Source organism: Mandrillus leucophaeus, unplaced genomic scaffold (assembly GCF_000951045.1).
Source record: "Mandrillus leucophaeus isolate KB7577 unplaced genomic scaffold, Mleu.le_1.0 Scaffold421, whole genome shotgun sequence".
Classification (NCBI taxonomy): Eukaryota; Metazoa; Chordata; class Mammalia; order Primates; family Cercopithecidae; genus Mandrillus; species Mandrillus leucophaeus.
This window is the reverse complement of record NW_012104488.1, coordinates 3,333,082-3,352,623: the sequence shown is the minus strand read 5'-3', so window position 1 is coordinate 3,352,623 and position 19,542 is coordinate 3,333,082. Positions and strand designations below refer to the sequence as shown.

General features: G+C 40.5%; 1 protein-coding gene across 4 annotated transcripts in view; it reads right to left on the bottom strand.

Moving 5' to 3' along the window:
• Positions 1-716: 716 nt before the first annotated feature.
• DCLK1 (doublecortin-like kinase 1) overlaps positions 717-19,542 on the bottom strand; it is a 369,212-nt gene continuing 350,386 nt past the window's right edge. For all 4 annotated transcript variants that reach the window (XM_011993009.1, XM_011993008.1, XM_011993011.1 and 1 more), the window contains one exon: positions 717-6,432. In XM_011993009.1, the coding sequence (XP_011848399.1) occupies positions 6,375-6,432 (58 nt within the window). In that variant the 3' untranslated portion in view covers positions 717-6,374. The remainder of the gene's footprint in view (positions 6,433-19,542) is intronic.

The following is a 19,542-nucleotide window of genomic DNA, read 5'->3' as shown; positions in this document are numbered from 1 at the left end:
CCAGAGAGTCTAGAAAGGACCTAGTGACTTCACGACAGTACAGCAAAAGGGAGAACAGCAGCTGCGGCAGCAGCCTGTGGACGGCAGGGAAGGTGACTGCTAATTTTACAAGCACTTGGAGATATTCTGGCACCTTCATAGGACACCAGGGAACCTGCAGTCACTTTTGCTGGCTGACTTTTCAATCTCCTAACATTGACAAGCTCAGTAGGAAAGAACTTAAATCCATTGTAAGGTTTTGCAATTTTCTCTAAGGTCAATATTACACATGGAATGCCTAATGGGAAATTGCTACAAAAATGGCAGCTAATTACAGGTTAGTGGATAAAACAACGCCCTTCTCTGGAGATCCTGTGCACGTAGGTAGAAGGATAAAATAGGGCTGAATGGTATTTGATTTATTTGTATTCATCCAAGTCAGTGGCCCAGGCAGGAAGGTAATATATGAAAAGGGACATTTTTGGAATAGCTGTTTTTGAATTATGCTCATGAAATACACACTGTGCTACGGAGGACATGTGGGAAAGCTACACTCTGACCGCATGACTAATTTTTAAAGCCTTGCATAGAGAGAATTCCCCCCAAGAACACAGCTGGGCTATTCCTTCGTGGACTGAATGTGTCAATTATGAATTGAACTAAGATGAAATTTTACTCCAACATGGCAAATGAACTAAGGAGTGTATCCTGTAGCCAAGGTATTACGTAGTAGTTCATACACCAAGTACTATTGTTTTATTAACTTTAAGAACATGTTTTACATAAAAACAGGCAACATCAAAAAAGCTCAGTTGATAAATGAACATACTATATCACAGATGATTTCATTCCACATTAACCTACATGTATTAGCTTAAACTGAAGGATTAGGGGGGAAATTGGATCTCATTCCACCTTTAATTAAGGATACAAATTGTTCCAAAGTTATTTCATTAGGATTCTGAAAATCAAAGATTAACCTGTGTCATCTGATCCATGCAGCAAGTGATAAATTCAGTATTTTTAAAGGAAACATTGAATTTTTTCTTGAGTCAAATTGAAACCTTTCAGAAACTTGTTTAAATGCATCAAGTCCTACCCACCTTTTTAGTATGTATGAGCAAAATACTATCTAATTTCACACTCAACTAATCCTTTAATAATTTTCTTTCAGCCAGAATGAAAAAGGCCAGTATTAATTTCCTAATAAAATTTTTTTCAAAAGTTATCGAGGATATGACTATAACCTTGGACCAGTTTCAATTTCTTTTTATTTTTTTCTGAGAATACACCAAAGATTAATGTCAATGGCAAGTGAGAAATTGTCCCTAGAGAACTATTCAAGGACTTTTTCTCACTACATTTGATTGGACTGGAATGAACTGACATTATAGCATCTTTATCATCACCTTTAAAATTCTATTTTCTCTTAGTAGCAACAGTGAAGACTTTAGAACTATTACTTACTTTAAATTAATAAAGTATATCACAGACAAAAATAGACACCTTTACATTAAAGCAACATCAAGGGCCTCAATTTCATTGAACAGAAACAAATACTGAAGAAATTTACAGGTATGATTTAATTTTAGAGAGTGCTCTTTCTTCAGGGAAAAAAATTAAACTAGATCTCTCATTTGTCTGTATGGGCAAGATATGGTAAATGTCATGATCAAAACACATGCCAGTTAGAAACTTGATCACAGAAATGATGCTCAGTGTTGAAGCCCAGCAATAAACAAACAACAAACAAAAACCCCCCGCTCTCACCAGAGGCATTTAAGCCTCTCCATTGAATTTCCTGTTTCCCACCGGTTTACGACCCTTAATGTTACTGGATGAATGGTTGCATATTTGAGATGATTAAAAATAAAAGACAGGCTTAAAAGCACCTCCTCCTCTAGTATGTAATTACATACAAACTAAAGATTCCTTCTGACAGTCCTAGGAACCCCATTTGTTACTGTTTCATGTATAAGCACCATTGAACCAATTTTTAAAGCACGTTTGCAGTTATCAAATGTTTAGTGTGTCCTCAAGTTTCACTGATTTGTTTGCCTTTAAGCAAGAAAAGAGTAAAGTGTGTTATTTTCCTCTGCTTCTTATCATATCTGAATTGTCAAAAATGTTAATTTTGGAAGTGCTTTTAATCACTATTTTTCCCAACAGACTAGAATGGCTCCATGAAATTTGACAATTAAGGAAATCTCTATCCCCAGAAGAAGCACATATCTGACCCTCTAAACTGCATGCAAAGTAAGGGTCTGTGTGAGAATATTTTTCCCAAACTCCTGATGGGCATGGCAGACAATATGTAGAAAAATCTGAGTTTTGAACTGACCAACTTCAAGTCTTTTAAAATCCTTGGGCAAAAAAACCAAAAAATATCATCTAGCAGTTAAAAAAATTATTGACTTACAAATTATAGAAAAGATATGTTATCTACAATATACGCCAGGTGACCCGTTAAATTTAAAAAACGTATCCGAATGGGTAACTACATTAAAACTACCATCTTGGATTTTGGTGCTTTTCAAAATTCTGAAATCACTATTAACGAGGGACGATACCAGATTTTTTTGTTGTTCTTTTCTTCGGAGAATGGGGAAGAAGTTGGAAAGAGAAGGAAGTAAACCTTCACTCTGGTACAGCCCTGTATAGCAAGCTTCAGCCTGGGGCACATTTTTATGGTCAAATTAAAAACCTTTGAGAATTGGAGTTTATCATAGAAATGCTGACAGATCCTAACCCAGAGAAGGGCTAGGAGCAACACAGTAATATTAAGAAAGCTCTCCCCCAGCACGATTGAGCTTCGGCGCAAGGGATAGAGTTGTCTAATGGACGCCCTTGGCCAGTAAACAACCATGATTTAATGTGCTTGAGACTTGGTCATATGGGAGCTCTGTGACCCTCTAAGTCAAATTTTCTTTTCTTTTTGTTTTCAACTGAAATATGCCTCAAAGGGTAAAGGATTGCAATTTTAGCCTTCATTCATGGATATATTGCTTTCTTTCAACAATATCTGATGGGCCTGTTAACTGCCACCCATGGGGAGCAGGTTGCAGGAAGGTCTCATTGAACACAAAACACCAAGTGTTTTCAGTAGTTTATTCACATTTTTTTTCTCTGTTTATTTTAATATGCACCACGTGTAAGTTAGATGAGGGCTACGGTAAAAACATTTTTGATGACTGAAATCTTACTTTTCCTTCTAATGATCTGGAGCAAATCACATATTCATTGATCATGACGAATAAAATGATTTCTGCTACAATGTTGAGAAAAAATGTGTTCATTAATATGAACACATGTCTACAGAGATGATTTACACGATGCAAGTAATGAAAGAGTTCTTCCTTAGCTAGTCTACTATCAAACTGAAAAGATGAATCTTAAAATTCCCTTGAAAATACCATATGGTTGGTCATGTGTCAGTAAAAGAAAGATGGTCCCCATCACCAGGCCACCACCATAAGAGAGCTATATTAAATACTTGGGAAAAAATATGGAAACACTTGTGGTGATGATTAAATTGATAATTACATAGATACACTGCCATAATGATACATATTTGTTCTATGATAAGTGAAATCAAAAATAAGATCAATTTCGTTATAGAAATTCCTTAAAGAACACCACCACTTAATTATTTCAAACTTGAACTATCCCAAGAATGTCGAGAAAAAAATTAGAAAGCACTGGCTAAAAGCAAAGCAATCTGGATACACCAATGTAGTCAGCATGCCTTGTGCTTGTCTGTTAACCCTCTGAGTACATCTCTGACATTCAGGATCTTGGTAGCTTCATGTTAGAAAGATTGCATTCCATCTGATTACTCAAGATTACTTGACTGGTCACATTCCACTCTTTATTCAGCATAGATCACTCAAATTCTACAGTGATGTGCTGGGATCCCCATGCTGAATGGGCCTTGCATTCTTCTGAGCTGCCCTTCTGCAGTGTGCTGAGAAACACTCCCTAGCTTCACACAGTCCAGAGTCCCCCTAGACGTTGATGGGAAAAGGCCTGAGCCATGCACTGCAGGCTCAGTACACTAGATGCTGTAGCAATATAGTTAATGCCCACAGAAAAAGCAGTAATTCAGAGAAAGAAAGGAAAATGACAGTCCACTGCAGGTAGGTCTCTGCCCATTGCATTCTTCATACTTTTAGAGTTGAGGCCAGGCTGTAGAGCTACTCCGTAGCCTTGGAATAGTGCTTTGCTTTATATTTCTAGAGAAAGCAACAATTTCCAACTAATTCAGTGTTCCTCATTAATATGGAATCTACCTACACACCAACACTCTTTCTGGTGTTCTCTGCCCCCTACCCCCACCTCCCCCCAAAAAACAACTCAACTAATTTACTAATTTATGCTACTTTGTGATTTTGTGTGTTATCGCTTCTAGATGCTCCAAAAGGGGGAAAAGAAAACCTCAATAAATAATATGCTGTTTACATGTCAGGACAACACAGACCACAGAGATGAACCTAAATGTAAAGGAGAAAAAATTTTGGACATGGTGTTGCAAAAGTAATGACATGTGATTTAAAAATCCATATTAATATAGACCATAGTTTCAGGGTTGAAGAGTAAAAATGCAGCAAGTGAAGATCAACATGCATTTGAAAATAAAGGACTATAGAAACGTTGTTCACAAATTTTAAGACTCTCAGGTATTAAAATATATTCACACAGAGAACATAGGTACTGTTCAGCCACCAGATGCAAACATCATGAGGTATCCCTCCCTGGTTGTCTCATGGATCCCAGAGCCCAGCAAACCTTGGGAGCACATTTGAGTTGGGCACCTGCCTCTAAGACACGCCAGGAGAATCCTCTCTGAGCACTGCGGTGATGCACAGAACCTGCAAATCCCCATTCTAAAATGGAATCTGTTCCAGAAGAAACTCAGGCCTGGAGACTCTGCACTAGGGAGATCGATTTGGTGACAGGAGTGAAAATACAGGTCTCAGACAGGACTTGGCCCAAAGACAGAAAAAACACTATGACCTCCTGGACAGCTAAAGACAGTGGTATAAAAAAAAATCACTTTAGGAGATGGAGGTTTTATCCTCAGGGATATCATCTAGGTCTTTCATCCTGATCTTCCTGGGAGACTATATAGGTAACCTAAAGGTGCATATGGAATTGTCTTGCCAGTGGTTTATTCACTGAAAACTTATCGTTAGAACATTCTGGATTGTGTTCCCAGTGTGCTTTCTCCTCAGCCATCTTGCAAAGCACCTGCCTCCAGGCCCCTTGTGCCCCAGCTCTCCTATGTGTGGATTTCATACTAGATGTAGATTGCACAGTGATGACCACGGTGCGTGGAAGCAGGTGAGAAAAAGCACAGGATGTTATTCCCTCTTACTGTTTGAAATTCCAGCCCTGCAGAGCACCGGGCAATTTATTGCTCTTTTCCACCAGTTGTTTCTTTCCTGTAGATGTCTGACACTGAGTAGAGAGACCCTCACTCACCAAGCACAAGACAAGCCATGGTGACTCCCTGAGAGTCTGCGCTGGCGCTAGCAGCAGCTGATATGGAAGCAGCATTTCTGGGGCGTCATCAGTACATCTTCATGTGGAGACAATTTGGGGGGGCACCATCTATTTCTGGGGTCAAACTCTTTGCCACAAACCCAATTCCCTCCACTTGGGATGCAGAACTCACTGCAACTGACAGTCATATCTCTAACGAAAAAAAAAAAAATCTGTTTCTGAATAGGATTGTGAAGAAGAAAGAATAGTGTGTGTGTCGAAGTTATAAACCTGCCATGTTCTAAACCCACAGAAAAGGACAAACAAGATATCATTCTAAATGTCCTTCTTTTCTGGACATTTCAGCATCTAACAACACCCCTTGATCTGCAGTAAAATCAAGAAACATGTGTGTATACATCCAAAGACCTGAAAAATTCCCCAACAAGAATTCTCAATAAAATTCTATGCACTCAGAGGGTTAACAAGTGCTATATTACATACTGCAGATCCTAGCTTGACTGATGAAAACATTCATTGCTTCTAAGTTTAAAAAAAAAAAATTGCAAATTGGCCTTAACCCTTTGAGGACTCTATTAGCAGCAAATTACCATCTTCACAATCACCATGTGTCATCTCATTCAGTAAAGGGAAACCGCTACAAAGATACCTGAAAACACTTTCAGTTCTGCCATTCAAGCATTGAGCGCTAGATAGATCAGATGAAACTGTTTTACACAAATTTTGGGGAAAAAAAATCTCAGAGTCTCAAAGGGTTAAGCTAGGACTTTGAGTAAAAGGGTCTTATTAAAAGGGCGAGTTGGGGGAGCGAACAGTCTCGGAGGAGCTTGGGGAGTAGTCTTCCGATTCCGAGTTGAGTTCGGGAGGAGCTGGCTGCGCCTTGTACCGGCTCCTCACATCCTGGTTGCGTCTTCGTCGGAAAACCTGCCTCTCCTTATCAAGAGCGGTGGTCTAGCAGGGGCATAAAATGAGAAAGAGGACAATTAGGGCGAGGGAAATGGTAAAACAAACTCTTTCTAGAACTTTCTGAGGTCAGAAAAAATACACTGGCCAAGTTCACCTGTCCATCATGGCACACTTTTTGTTGACAGTCACCACTCTCGGGGAGCCCTCTGCTCCCCACAAATCCAGGTCTTTAAGGGACCTGGTCATGACAGCTGCAGGCACAGGCAGGATGGATGGTGTACTGGGTTTGACCCTTCCCCACCCCTCCCCAGACTTTTGCTAGCTCCACATTTATTTACCCTTGGTGGCTCCTAGGCTAGCCAGAGGACACCCCCATCTTCTCTGAAAAGGGGTGCCTGAGTCCTGTGTGTAAAAACCCCCCTTGGGCAACTTCAGTTAACATGCAGCTCGGGTAGCTGCATAATACAGATGAAAGGTGATGAAGTTGTCAGTCAGACATGGAAACGGAGCCACGGCTCATCCTGTTCTTTTAGCACCTCCTCACTCTAAATGATCTTATTATCTGTTGATGAGGGAGCGTGGATGAATTTCTGGGAAGGATTGGTTTAATTTTAATGAAACCAATGCCTGAAATTGAACACTGCTTTGAATGCAATTAAACCAAGTGGAAACCTTCCCACGGATTTCACTTTACAAAGTTCATTTTCATCGTAGTAGGTGGTAATTTATGAAACTGAGATTCAGTTTTGTAGGTATTCCAACTCCCAGTCTCTATGCCTCAATTTCCTGAGGAGACCTCTGATGAGTCCCCGGATGTGCTATCTGCCTGTAGCTCTGGAAGTTATCATGACATCAGAATGGGGGACAGCATGACTTCATCACAGATTTAATGGGTGTGGGGGAAAATGGGGTCATTACAGAGAAACCTTACACAGAAAGCAGAAGAGTAGGTATGAGGTCTGAAGAAAAATATAGAACGCATATAAAAGTTGAAGGCGTTCTTGTTTGAAAATCCCTCTTTAAAAGGATGTAGCCTGGAGGTTATTCTGCTTTTAAGAGATTACTTTTCCTCTATGGGGATATACGCCACCATTTTTCCTCCTGAAAATTTACTGTTAGCTCCTTCAAAGAACAGAGATAAATTTATAGCCAGCCTGGTTCTGAGAACAAAGCGAAAACTAAGCCCCTCATACAACTGCAGTATAGCATTAGGGCAATCTTAGATCTAAAATAGGCCAATCAAAGTTCCAAAATGAAGTAATAAAGAGATAAGAGAGGCAGTGTGTAGAACCAGTACAGTAAATGGCTTCGTTAGGCTGAACTGCTCTACTTTAGAAACTATCCACCCACTGAATGAACAGTGTTACAAACCAATGAGGAAGATAAACTTCAATAATTCACTTCTTGTCTCACTAGACTGTTAATACAATGATTCAGTAACTGGTCTGCTGAAACGTCTACCTTTGATTCTACTTGTTGAATTTTTAAGGACGCTCATATAGTTGTTAGTCTTATACCTATTGATTTTATGACATTTTCAGTGTCATAAACCCAAATTCCTAACTTTATTTAAAACATTGTAAAGTTACAACACATGGTATTTTGCTTTCAAAGCAAACTGAAATGTTCTGTTTGTGTAGAGTTGAATGTTTGTAAAAAAAAACAGACATCTATTTAGTCTGCCTTACATAAAAAGCATTTTGTAGTTAATCCAAGAGTAATATAAACACCTCTTGGTCATAAGAAATCTTTCTATTTCTACCTCTTTGAGAAAGAAAAAAGTCATTGGCATTGGAATGAATTGTGAACAGAGGCAGTCAGATGTGGGGAAGAAAAGCACATCAGGTTTTTGCGTCCCACTCTGTCAGGGATTTTGCGTCAGGGATTTTGGGTCCCACTCTGTCCATTGCTGACCATTCACCCAGGTTTCTCATCTTTTAAATAAGGAGCACCTTTCCACTCTCATAGAGTTGCTATAGGTAGAAATGGATGTGCAAATGCTTTCTAAACAGCCAAGACTCCCAGAATGTAAGGTGTTCTTTTCTTTACAACTTGATGTAAGATACTGTTTTAAAATCAAATAACTGCAGGTTATAGAAAAGCAATGTGCACAAAGCCCACGTTAGAACTTAACTCAGTACTTTCCCTCCTTCCTTTAGTGTCACTGGCGCCCTCTTGATATTTACTTCATTTCCCCATTATCCACTCAGTACTTCACACTCTTAGCTGCAGCCACTGAAATACACCATTCTCCCACCATTCTCCACAAATACTGTAATTCAGTTTATGCAGAAGCCAGTGGCACTTAATGTTGAGCCCATGCTTGGATGGTCCCCTCACCCTCATTTTCACCTTCATTTCTGCAAATCCTTATAAGCACAATCATATTCTCTTCCTTACTTGTCCTGCCTAGAAAGCCCTTGCCCTGTCCCTGTTGAAGCAGTCAGTTCTGGCCACTCCTACAGATTTCCCTAGTCAGCAGCTTTCTAAATGTTCACCTTTGTAGATAAGGCCTCATGCACAAAGGCTCCTGAGCTTTCAGGTGCATGGATCCCCAGGATGCTCATGACACTTATTCTTGGAAATGTATCATGGTCATGGGCATGTGTCATGGAATAAGTGGTTCAAGGTTGTCTCTATTGGATTTGCAGACTCTTAGAGTTGAATGAGGGTTTATAAAGCATTTTTGTCCAATGCTCTGTCTTTACAGGCAGGGACGCTGAGGCCTAGGCATGTGGAGAGACTTGCCCATATGCATTGCTAACTAGGAACAGAACTCAATCTTCTCCTGTGCAAAGCCCAAGCAGTGTCTTCCCATTTACTCTGAAGTTTATTGAAATGATAAATTAAAGTCACTGCACTCCCACAAGCTCATCCCTTCTCTGTTCCCAGCCAGCATGAGCTAGGGAAAGACATCGGCCACAGGTAGTATCAAAGGCCAAAAGACAGTGGCTTCTCCACATTGATGATCAGAGAAACTTCTCTTTGTAGAAGCAGACAGGATCCACCATGTGGACAATCCCGTGAACACATTCTGAATTTTGACGCTCATAAACTCCTAAGGAAACCTGAGTCTGATGACAGAGGTGCAGTTTTCTACCCCTCAGGTCCTCATAATATTCTCAAACCAGCACTGAGGACTCCCAACTGACTTGCTCTCAGAGATGTTCCAGAAGGCATCACTGCCCACAGGTCTCTCCTTCTCGGCCCCCGCCCACTCTGCTTAGAGAAAGTATTTTCGGAACTTCTTTCTTCTCTATTTCCATGACAATCTAGTACTGTTATTGTTGTTCATCCTGCCTGCACCATAATTGACCCTAATTAACTGTTTTCCCTACCACATTGTAGACTCTTTGGAGGACCAAGGTCAAGCCTTGGATATGGTCTCTGTGTTTTCCACAGTTCACAGCACACAGTAGACACTCTATGAACTTTGTGGCATTTGAAAGATGGGAAACAATGAAGGCGATCTGGTTCTCTTTCTTCCAAAACTTTGTGGCTTTTGAAATATGAGAAAATATAATAGAGGTGATTTGCTTCTCTCTGGAGCACCCACCTTCTGGTCCATTCTGCACACCGCTGTCAAGTCAATTTCCACAAGGTCCAATTAATTTATTTACAGCTCCTCATAAAGCCCAATTTCTTTCCTTGGCCTAGCCTTTGCAATGTGCTTCCAATAAAAACTTCCAGGGGGTAGTACCTATTATTACTGAAAATGATCCTATGGCATAAGTAGAGTCATTGTCTTCCTTTAGTGGACACTTGATTTTCAAGCACAGCATCTGTTTACTCTGCCTATGGTTAACTCTACTTTAATTTCCCTTTGGATACCTCCTCACTCCCACATTCCTGATTCCAACGAAGTTGACCCTACTCCTATCTCTGGGAGTAGGGTTGGGGTGGGCTTGTGACTCAGGAGTAAGCCTGAATTTACTGCATTCCCCAATATCCATGAATGGCCCAAGATGGGCACCCGACTCCGTCAATAGGACATGGTAAGACTTTTGCTGGAACTTCACATTTATAATGAATCCCAATTTTGAGAGATTGGCAGGCCTGGAGCTGCTTCTCCCATCCTGGGTACCATGTGAAGTCCAAAACTAAAGCCAACACAGGGGGGCAGGGCTGGAGATGTCAAGACACCAAGCATTAACTGAGTGCTGGATCCATCCATCACTGAAGTCAGACTCAACCTGTGAACGTTTCAGGTTATGTAAAAGAATATGTTTCCTTTTTTGCTTAAGTCAGTTTGGTTTTGGTTTTCTTCACTTGCCATAAAAACAGTCCAAACTGATATATCTCTGAATGTGCTTTAATCATTCTCACATCTACCTCTTGGTTCAAGGTACTTGCCAACATGAAATTACCTCTCTTCCTCTCTCTGCCCACTCAAATTTATTTATTCTTTTTTTTTTTTTTTTTTTTTAAATGGAGTCTCACTCTTGTTGCCCATGCTGGAGTGCAGTGGCACAATCTTGGCTCACTGCAACCGCCGCCTCCTGGGTTCAAGTGATTCTCCTGCCTCAGTCTCCCAAGTAGCTGGGATTACAGGCACCCACCACCATACCCGGCTAATTTTTGTATTTTCAGTAGAGATGGGGTTTCACCATGTTGGCCTGGCTGGTCTCAAACTCCTGACCTCAGGTGATCCACCTGCCTTGGCCTCCCAAAGTGCTGGGATTACAGGTGTGAGCCACTGCGCCCTGCCAATTTATTTATTCTTGAAGACTTGATCAAATTTTACCTTCTGTACCATATTTTTTCTTTCTAAACTCCTTAGGCAAGAATTGTTTTGACCAAACTTTTGGGAATTAATTGCACACTGACCTTCTATTTTTTTTTCTTTGCATATTCCCCAAATACTTTGCCAACTATTCTATGGGAGAATTTGAAACTTCTTTGCATTTTCCAGATGATTAGTAGACTGTGGCGCACATATTAAGTGTGTATTAAATACTTCTTAATTAATATAGCATTATTTTAGGGGACTGTATACTTTCTGAATAATAACAATAGCAAAAAATAGAATTCAAAGCAACTCTAACACAAAAGAGTAAGAAGTTAAAAGTATTAAGAGGCAATATTTAAGACTATAACTTATGTTTCAAATATGACCAAATTCTTATGTCAGATAAAGTTAAAATTCTCTTACGAATTCACTCATCCAACAAGCATTTATTGCGGTCTAATTTCTTATTATACTAAACACTGTAACGTATGATGTTTAGAAGCTTGTGGCCACAAAATTAACTTGACTCTAAAATAGGTGCAGTTCATCTTTTCCAAATGAATTTGGTAGCCCAGATATGCAGTTTGGGACAGATGAAGTTACCAAGGAAATAGCACTATAGGCTATTATATAATTTTTACAAAGTATTGTCATAAAACATGTAATCCAATTGAAAATGTCTTCCCCGCCCCTGAAAAAGAAAAAAAGCATTTGAAACATAATTTGTTCCTCTGAAATCCTGCATCACAACTTCAGATTCTGAGCCCTTTCAACCACTTCTAAAAGGCAGCTGTACTATTTTTGTTGGTGGGGTCAGGGGGGAGTCCTCAAGAGTCAACTTGATTTTGTGTGTGTGTGTGTGGCTAGCTTTACTCTTTATCAGTCACAAAAAAAATCCCCAGACATCAAGCAAATAGGGTCTCTTCTTAATGCCTATTTTTGTAAATTAAGGATGTCCTCAGGTATAGGCTTGAGGCTCCATGAACACTTAGGAGTTCCTAATGGATTTATTATTTTATTAGTTATTTTGTTCATATAAATTTGTAGCTTTGTCGGAACCTACATGAATAGGCTTGCGGTAGAATTCCCAAGTGTTTCCTTAGTAAGTTACCACTTCTTTAAGAGATCCTAAGAGACTCTGAAGAGTGCATTATCACATTTTGGTGCTAGTTATCACAGGTTAGAGGTAAGCAAGAACTCTGTTGAGATTCTGGAGTTGACCAGTGGTAACCAAGGATGCAGCTCTAGCCTAGTTACTTCAAATATGTGCATGATAGCGACCGCCACGCTGTGTACTGGGTGAGAGCTGAGTAATGATGGCCTGGGGGAAGCTGGTAAAGAGAGAACACATGGTTGATTAAATAAAATGGTATAGAGAAATGGACTAATATAAACCTGTCCTACCCAGAAGAAACACTGCATATTTCTACCATGAACTGTAAGCCCTGGCTTATCACAAAGCCCTTAGCAGATGCTAGATCAAGTGTGAAAACAGAGGAATGGTAAAACAATGCCAGCTACCTCAGCAACTCAGGTGGTTGCACACGTGGTAGCTGAAAATCTTAGGGAAATCCCTCCCCGTCATGTTGGTGCCTGCCATAACACCAGGCATACATAAATAAAAGACAGTGCTTGCCTATTATCAGATTTATTCCCATAAAGGATACATCTACTGAATTTGGCCAGTGGCCTATTCTGTTACAATGAAATGACAGTATCCTCCACATGTGCTCAGATAGTTTAAATCCTTCGTTCTGACATTAAATTTGGAAACTCCGTATAAAGACATATGAACTACCCATCTGGTATGTCTGTAATGTTAAAGGAAAAACATAGCATAGAGGAGGAAGGTCAGGAATAATCAAGAACATGAATTGAAGCATTAGCTTAGATTTTGTCAGAGTCTGAGTCACCCCACGTCTCTAATGCTTGTCTTGTCTGGTAGCTTAAGTTTAATCCCCTTGGAAGCAGCAGTAGGTGGAAGTCAGGAGAATTAGCTTTTTGTCCTAGCTCAGCTAATTATATGACCTTGGACATGTTTTCTAACCACACCGAGCCCCAATTTCCAGGTCCATAGACTGAAGGGGGGTTATTGTGCATGATCCCTAGGGAAACTTTCACCTATGAAATTCTATGAATATGCTTAATATCACCATCAATCTACTTAATGGGTTATGTTTTTCTCTTAGCAAACAATAGGCCTTACAGTCTATGGACCAAACATATTTCTGTTCTGCAACACTTGCAGGATTCACAAGAGATGTACTCATTTTCATTGTGAGGCAATGTTTTCTGTCATGGCAGTAATTATTGGATTTAAGTAACTGCATTTTTCAGAGGCAAATGTGGACTGCTTTTCCTTTTTTGCTTTTCTTAATTTATGGCTAGCCATCACATATAGTCTTCATTTCATTAATAAAAGAACATTATTGTGCATTTCGCCTTTTAGTCCATCCATTATTCATACTGCCTAGGAGACCGAACTGGGGATGCAGCTGCTGGGACATTAATCTCAGGAACCCTTTCTTTTGCTTACCCTCACTCTGTGGGGACTACATTACGATTTGCTTGTCAGTTTGGAAATGTTTTGCTTGCTAGTAAAATTAAACTGACAAATCGATTGAAATATCCACCCTCCTCATTTTATTGGGCTTACTCTCATGCTTATTGCAGTTGTTGTGTTTTGCTTTCATATCCTTTTGAGGTCTTGCCAGAAATGACACAGTATCTGAAGACATGGCATGGCTTTTCTTAAAGACAACCATTAAAATGGCAAAAGGAGGCCTTCGTGGGATGCAACTGAGTAGCCTTCCAAGCTGCTTACTTTCTTGGCATGATTATCTTAAATCTTATTCCCCATTTTCCTGGGAGAGCTGACCTTATGCTTCTGCACTAATAATCTTGAACATAGGCTTCTCCTGCTGACCTGGTTCTTAATAGAGTCTTAAATTGGCCTAGCTCTGCAGTGGGTTTCTGATGGCCTCCTATCAGACAGTTAAAATTACAGCCAATTGGTGGGGGTTGAGCTCAGGACAAAATTCGTGTGCTTCCTCTGCCCAACAGCCCCTGATTTTCTTATAGGAGCCCAACCTCCGTGGAATTGCCATGTTTGTTCTCCATCATATGAGTAAACTAAACAGCAACCAAAAACACAGTTTGCCTTAAAAAAAATCTATGAAAATTTAGTGCCTACAAAGCAGGTGAGTCAGGGGTAGTTCCTTTTATTGCAGAAACCATTTTAACCTTGCCAAAAAGCTTAGTCCTGGATTGCTAAAAGTGGGATGTTATTCTGGAGCATCTCATATGTGATTTGATTGCCCAAACTTTGATGGATCCCAAATTCTTCAAAAACATGTCTATCCTGAAAATCAGTGAAAAAATGGTCCCTTCTTTGGAGAGCTCAATCATTTATTTGTTAACTTTACAAATATTTATTGAAGGCATCTTCTACTAGGCAGTGGAGATATAGTTTTTAATAAGCCCTAATCCTGTTCTTGTGGAATTTGCATTTGTACAGATGGTGCCTTTTAATTTAGACATATTTTCCCCCTAGAAAGGGTGCTGGAAAACTTTTCCGGAGGGGCCAGATAGTTAATATTTTAAGTTGTGCAAGTCACATGGTTCTCTGACTCAACTACTCAACTCTGCTGCTGTAGGGCAAAGGCAGCCATAGACAGTTTGCAAATGAATGTGTGTGACTGTGTTCCAATAAAACTTTATTTACAAAAAAAGGAAGTGGGCTAGATTTGGCCCATTGGCCGTGGTTTGCCAATTCCTGTCCTAGAGGATCACATTTTAAACTTATACTTCATCAGAATTTTTGGCTATAGCTACTTCAGGTAAAACACAATGCCATAAATACTCACAAGAAATATAACATATACATTACTGAGCATTTTACCCTAATCAGAGCATTTAAAAAGTTCATGATTCTGCTCTAATAACAAATGCCTCTCTCTGAAGAGAGATCAGTTTTCTCAGCAAAATCTGTGGAGTGGGTGATTTGCTCTTGAAAGTCAGGGAAACAGATATCAATTTTTTTTTTTTTTTGAGTTTCTTCTTTGGGCTGGGGTGTGTGAAAGCACTTTTGCACAGGCAGGCTAATTTAATCCTCACCACAGATTTTGAAGGTGGATAACGCTCTTCTCCCTTTTGTAAGTGTGGAAATTGAAAATCAGACGAAGAATGTAACTCGCCTAAGGTTACTCTGCAGGAAATGGGGTGGACTAGATCCAAACCCAGGGCTTCTTGACTCCAAAGCCACACTCTCTCTGTACACTGGGCTGCCAATCTTTAATTAAGTTAATTTAATCTCAATCTCCATTACTTTTTTTTTTTGAGACGGAGATTTGCTCTTGTTGCCCAGGCTGGAGTACAGTGGTGTGATCTTGGCTCACTGCATCTCCGCCTCCCTGGCCCAAATGATTCTCCTGCCTCAGCCTCCTGAGTTGCTGGGATTACAGGTGCCCACCACCACACCCAGCTAATGTTTTGCATTTTTAGTAGAGATGGGGTTTCACCATGTTGGCTAGGCTAGTCTTGAACTCCTGACCTTAGGTGATCCACCTGACTCAGCCTCCCAAAGTGTTGAGATTACAGGTGTGAGCCACCACACCCAGCCTCCAAGACTTCTTAATTTCTAAAAGTGTCATGTGACTGACATATATTTGAAAATTGTTTATTTCAGCCTATGAATACTCACACCCTTTCTTTTTTTTCTTTTTTTGAGATGGAGTCTCGCTCTGTTGCCCAGGCTGGACTGCAGTGGCCGGATCTCAGCTCATTGCAAGCTCCGCCTCCTGGGTTTACGCCATTCTCCTGCCTCAGCCTCCCAAGTAGCTGGGACTACAGGCACCCGCCACCTCGCCCGGCTAGTTTTTTGTATTTTTTAGTAGAGATGGGTTTCACCGGGTTAGCCAGGATGGTCTCGATCTCCTGACCTCGTGATTCGCCCGTCTCGGCCTCCCAAAGTGCTGGGATTACAGGCTTGAGCCAACGCCCCTGGCCTCATACCCTTTCTTAATAAGAGGTGTGTCATACTTATAATTAAGTTCTTTATGTATGATTTCTTGCTCATTTATACCTCATAAAACCTCTATCCTCTCAATGACCTCACTAAGGAGCATTCACAAAGTATGGCAGGAATGAATATGTAGAAAAGAGCACAGATGTTTACTTTTAAGTCAAAATGAGGGAAAGAGGTTCTGGGGCAAGGGCAGAATCAATATGATACTACACAATTTTCAGTCGATCTGGAATCATCAGGAATCTTAGGAAAATGTTAAAATCTCTCTTCAATTTATACTCAATGATTAAGACTTGGAATGCCATGGCATTTTCTCATTTTTCATAATAAGTAAGCTACATTTTAAAAAGACTTATATGTCATTGGAATCCTCTCTTAAGGGGCCTCTGAAAACAAAACAAAAGAAAATAAAACCTCAGTGAGCAACCTGTTTGAGTTGGGAAATGCAACGCAGATGTTTCACTATTCCCATGTTCTTTCTAATGACCCTTGGTGACCTTCATGCCACTACAGGCATAGGTGTCACTCATCTTTTGAGACTATGGCCTAATAGCTCATGCTTGGGTATCAAGGTACAACTGCAAGACCAATCCTCACTACTTTCCTGAGACTTCTCTCTAATCACAGTCTGAGTGGTTTTGAAGTTTAAACCTATGACTTTTCGATGTGTTAAACTGAACCCCCCAAACTTTCTGTTACAGAGGGAGCCTCCGGAGTGGGTGGAGCATCTGCCCTGCCTGCCAGCCATGCTCTGGCTCTCCGCGGGGACTGCCCTCTCCCTCTGCAGAACAAGGCCAGGACAGCTCGCCACCAAGCAACCTGCAATGCATTGCAACTTGCTGTGTACATTTAGCTGCTTCTGATCGAGGCTGGCCCTAGATCCCTTCTCACACCACACGGAGGTTCCTCCCTGGCTTCCAAGGGAACAGTTCTCTCAAACCTGCGCGGAGCAAGATGCATTTAACTGACCCCATTCCTTTTAACAACCGAGCATGACAGCTTTTAATAGCCTTGCAAAGACGGCGTGCGGCCGCCACCGCTCTGCCTCATTACTCACTGTTTCAGCACGGTGCTCGAATCCAATATGCACATTTTAGTTACGTCATGCCTGGGAACTCAACCACCCTTTTGTCCTAGCTCGCCTCCCCATTTTATCTTGTTTCTCATGTTTAGCTTATGTCTTGTTTTGATATTTGTTTTATTTAATTGAGTTACCCGGTTCTGGCTGTTGCCCTGTTCTGTGTGCTGAAGGTGCAGGATTCTTCCCCGCGTGTTACAGGGCATAGCACCTGCCATGGTGACAGTTTCACTTGGGAAGGTAGAAATGTGTGTGACCACGTCCCCTTTGAATAAGGATGCATTTCCAGGAAGGGGAAAATGTAACGGGATGCAAATGTTTTCCAGTGGCCTGCAGCAGGGGAAAATGGTGGCTTCTTAGGAGAGTGTGGAATAGCCCAGTGAGCTCATTCCTGGGGCAGCGTCCCCCCTGGACTCTGGGTGACAGGAGCAAGGTCTCCTGGATGCATGGGTCAAGTGAAGGATGCTGCTCCCTTGGAAGCAGCTCTCTGGTATGAGGCTGGAGAATGGAGAGAAAGGGGAAAACAACCCCCACTATTTGTCTATAGTCACCAAAAAGCCAGTTAAGAGGGACAGACCCATTCTGGGCACCCTGAGGAGATGGTTTTCCCAGCCTGTGCCCTTATGTGATCTGCTTTACAAAAAGCAAGCGTGACTCCCAAGTGTCCTGCTTAGAGCAGTAAAAACAGCCATGAGCGCTTTAAACACAACAATTGGGAGCGGGGATGCTCGCCTGTAATGATTGTTTATGTTAGAAAGTTGGCTGCCACCATGGTTAGACAAATGCTCCCACTTCTGCGGAGATAAAAGGCAAGCACTTGCAATCAGTAAGGAGAGCGTGTACGTTCTGGGGCTAAATGGCATTATAAAACTTCCTAATTAAGCATATATGCCGATGAGTTTTTAGCATCCTTTCTCCAATTTAGCTTTACATACTGGGTGCGCTGTTCGGTACAGCACTAACTATAAACATTGTTGTTACTGCCCCAGCTGGAAAACAGAGCAGTTTATGTGCGCAAGAAAAAAGAGATTATCTCCCATCTGCTCCTGCCCATTATTCAGGGATGTGTCATTTTGTCTGCTGATGGGAGCCATCACTAGGATTTTAGTTAAATGGCCTTTTTATACTTGGCTATGTTTATTAATTATTGTGTTTACTTGGGGTTTAGTTCCCATCCTCAATCCCACAAATTTAGTAATTTAATTTTCCAGAGGTTTTTGAAATTAGGTGACTTTATATGTGTAATTTTTATAATACAAATGTGCACAACTGTAATTAGACATACTTGATGCCTATTTTTAATTGTATATTAACTTTACACTTACATCTCTGGTTAATATTCCTGACATTAAGAGACACATAATTTAAAAGGATGGAGCATGTTGTGATTCAATTTATATAAAGTATAAAACCAGCCAAAGCTAATTAATGTGGCTAGACTCTAGGGTCAATGTTTACCCTTGAGGTGAAGTGACCCTCCCGGAAGGGAGCCCCCAGTGTTCTGTGCCTGATCTGGGTGCTGCCTACAGGGGCATGTTCAGTTTGTGAAAATTTAGAGAGATGTGCATTCCTGATAGGTGCAATCTTCTGAAAGTATATATTCTTCCAGGTAAAAGTAAAAGATGGATGAATTCTCTTCTGTGATACAGTCAAACAAGAAGGGTCTGCACAAAGGCAGATTATGATGAACCCACCCTCCTCCCTCCAAAATAAAGTCAAAAATTAAGTTCTTTCTACATCTATAAGGCCAATAATGTAGGTAAACTAAATAAATGAATGTGCAACTCCTACATGCATTATAAACGGAGAAGACACCAATAGCCTTCTATGTCAAAAATGACCTTAGAAAATTTGATTGAGCTTTGGGTGTTTTCTTGCTTTAAACAGATTTGGAAATGATCATGATTTTAGTATATCTGAATCATTTGTCAAGGTATGCCCCTTTCTGCTTTCCTATGTACTATGTTTTGAGTGTCTGATTATAGAAAAATAACCAGGAGTAACAACTGGGGCTAAAATCATATATATATATACACACATATACATTATATATGCATATATACACATATGTATATATTTTATTTTTTTGGTTAAACTTTGCGGTCTAACCATGAAACAATATCAGACAGCTACTGTCTTACTCCAGATAGGCTCCATAGTTTGGAGAGAACAAATGCCAAAACCAATGGAATTTTTTTTTTTTCAAACACTAAGACGTGGAGCGTTACCTGGAGATCATTTCAGAAACATTAAGATGGAGAAAACAAGCTCCCTAGGATTTCTCAGAGTTCATTTCTCAAACCATCAAAAACCATCCTGCTT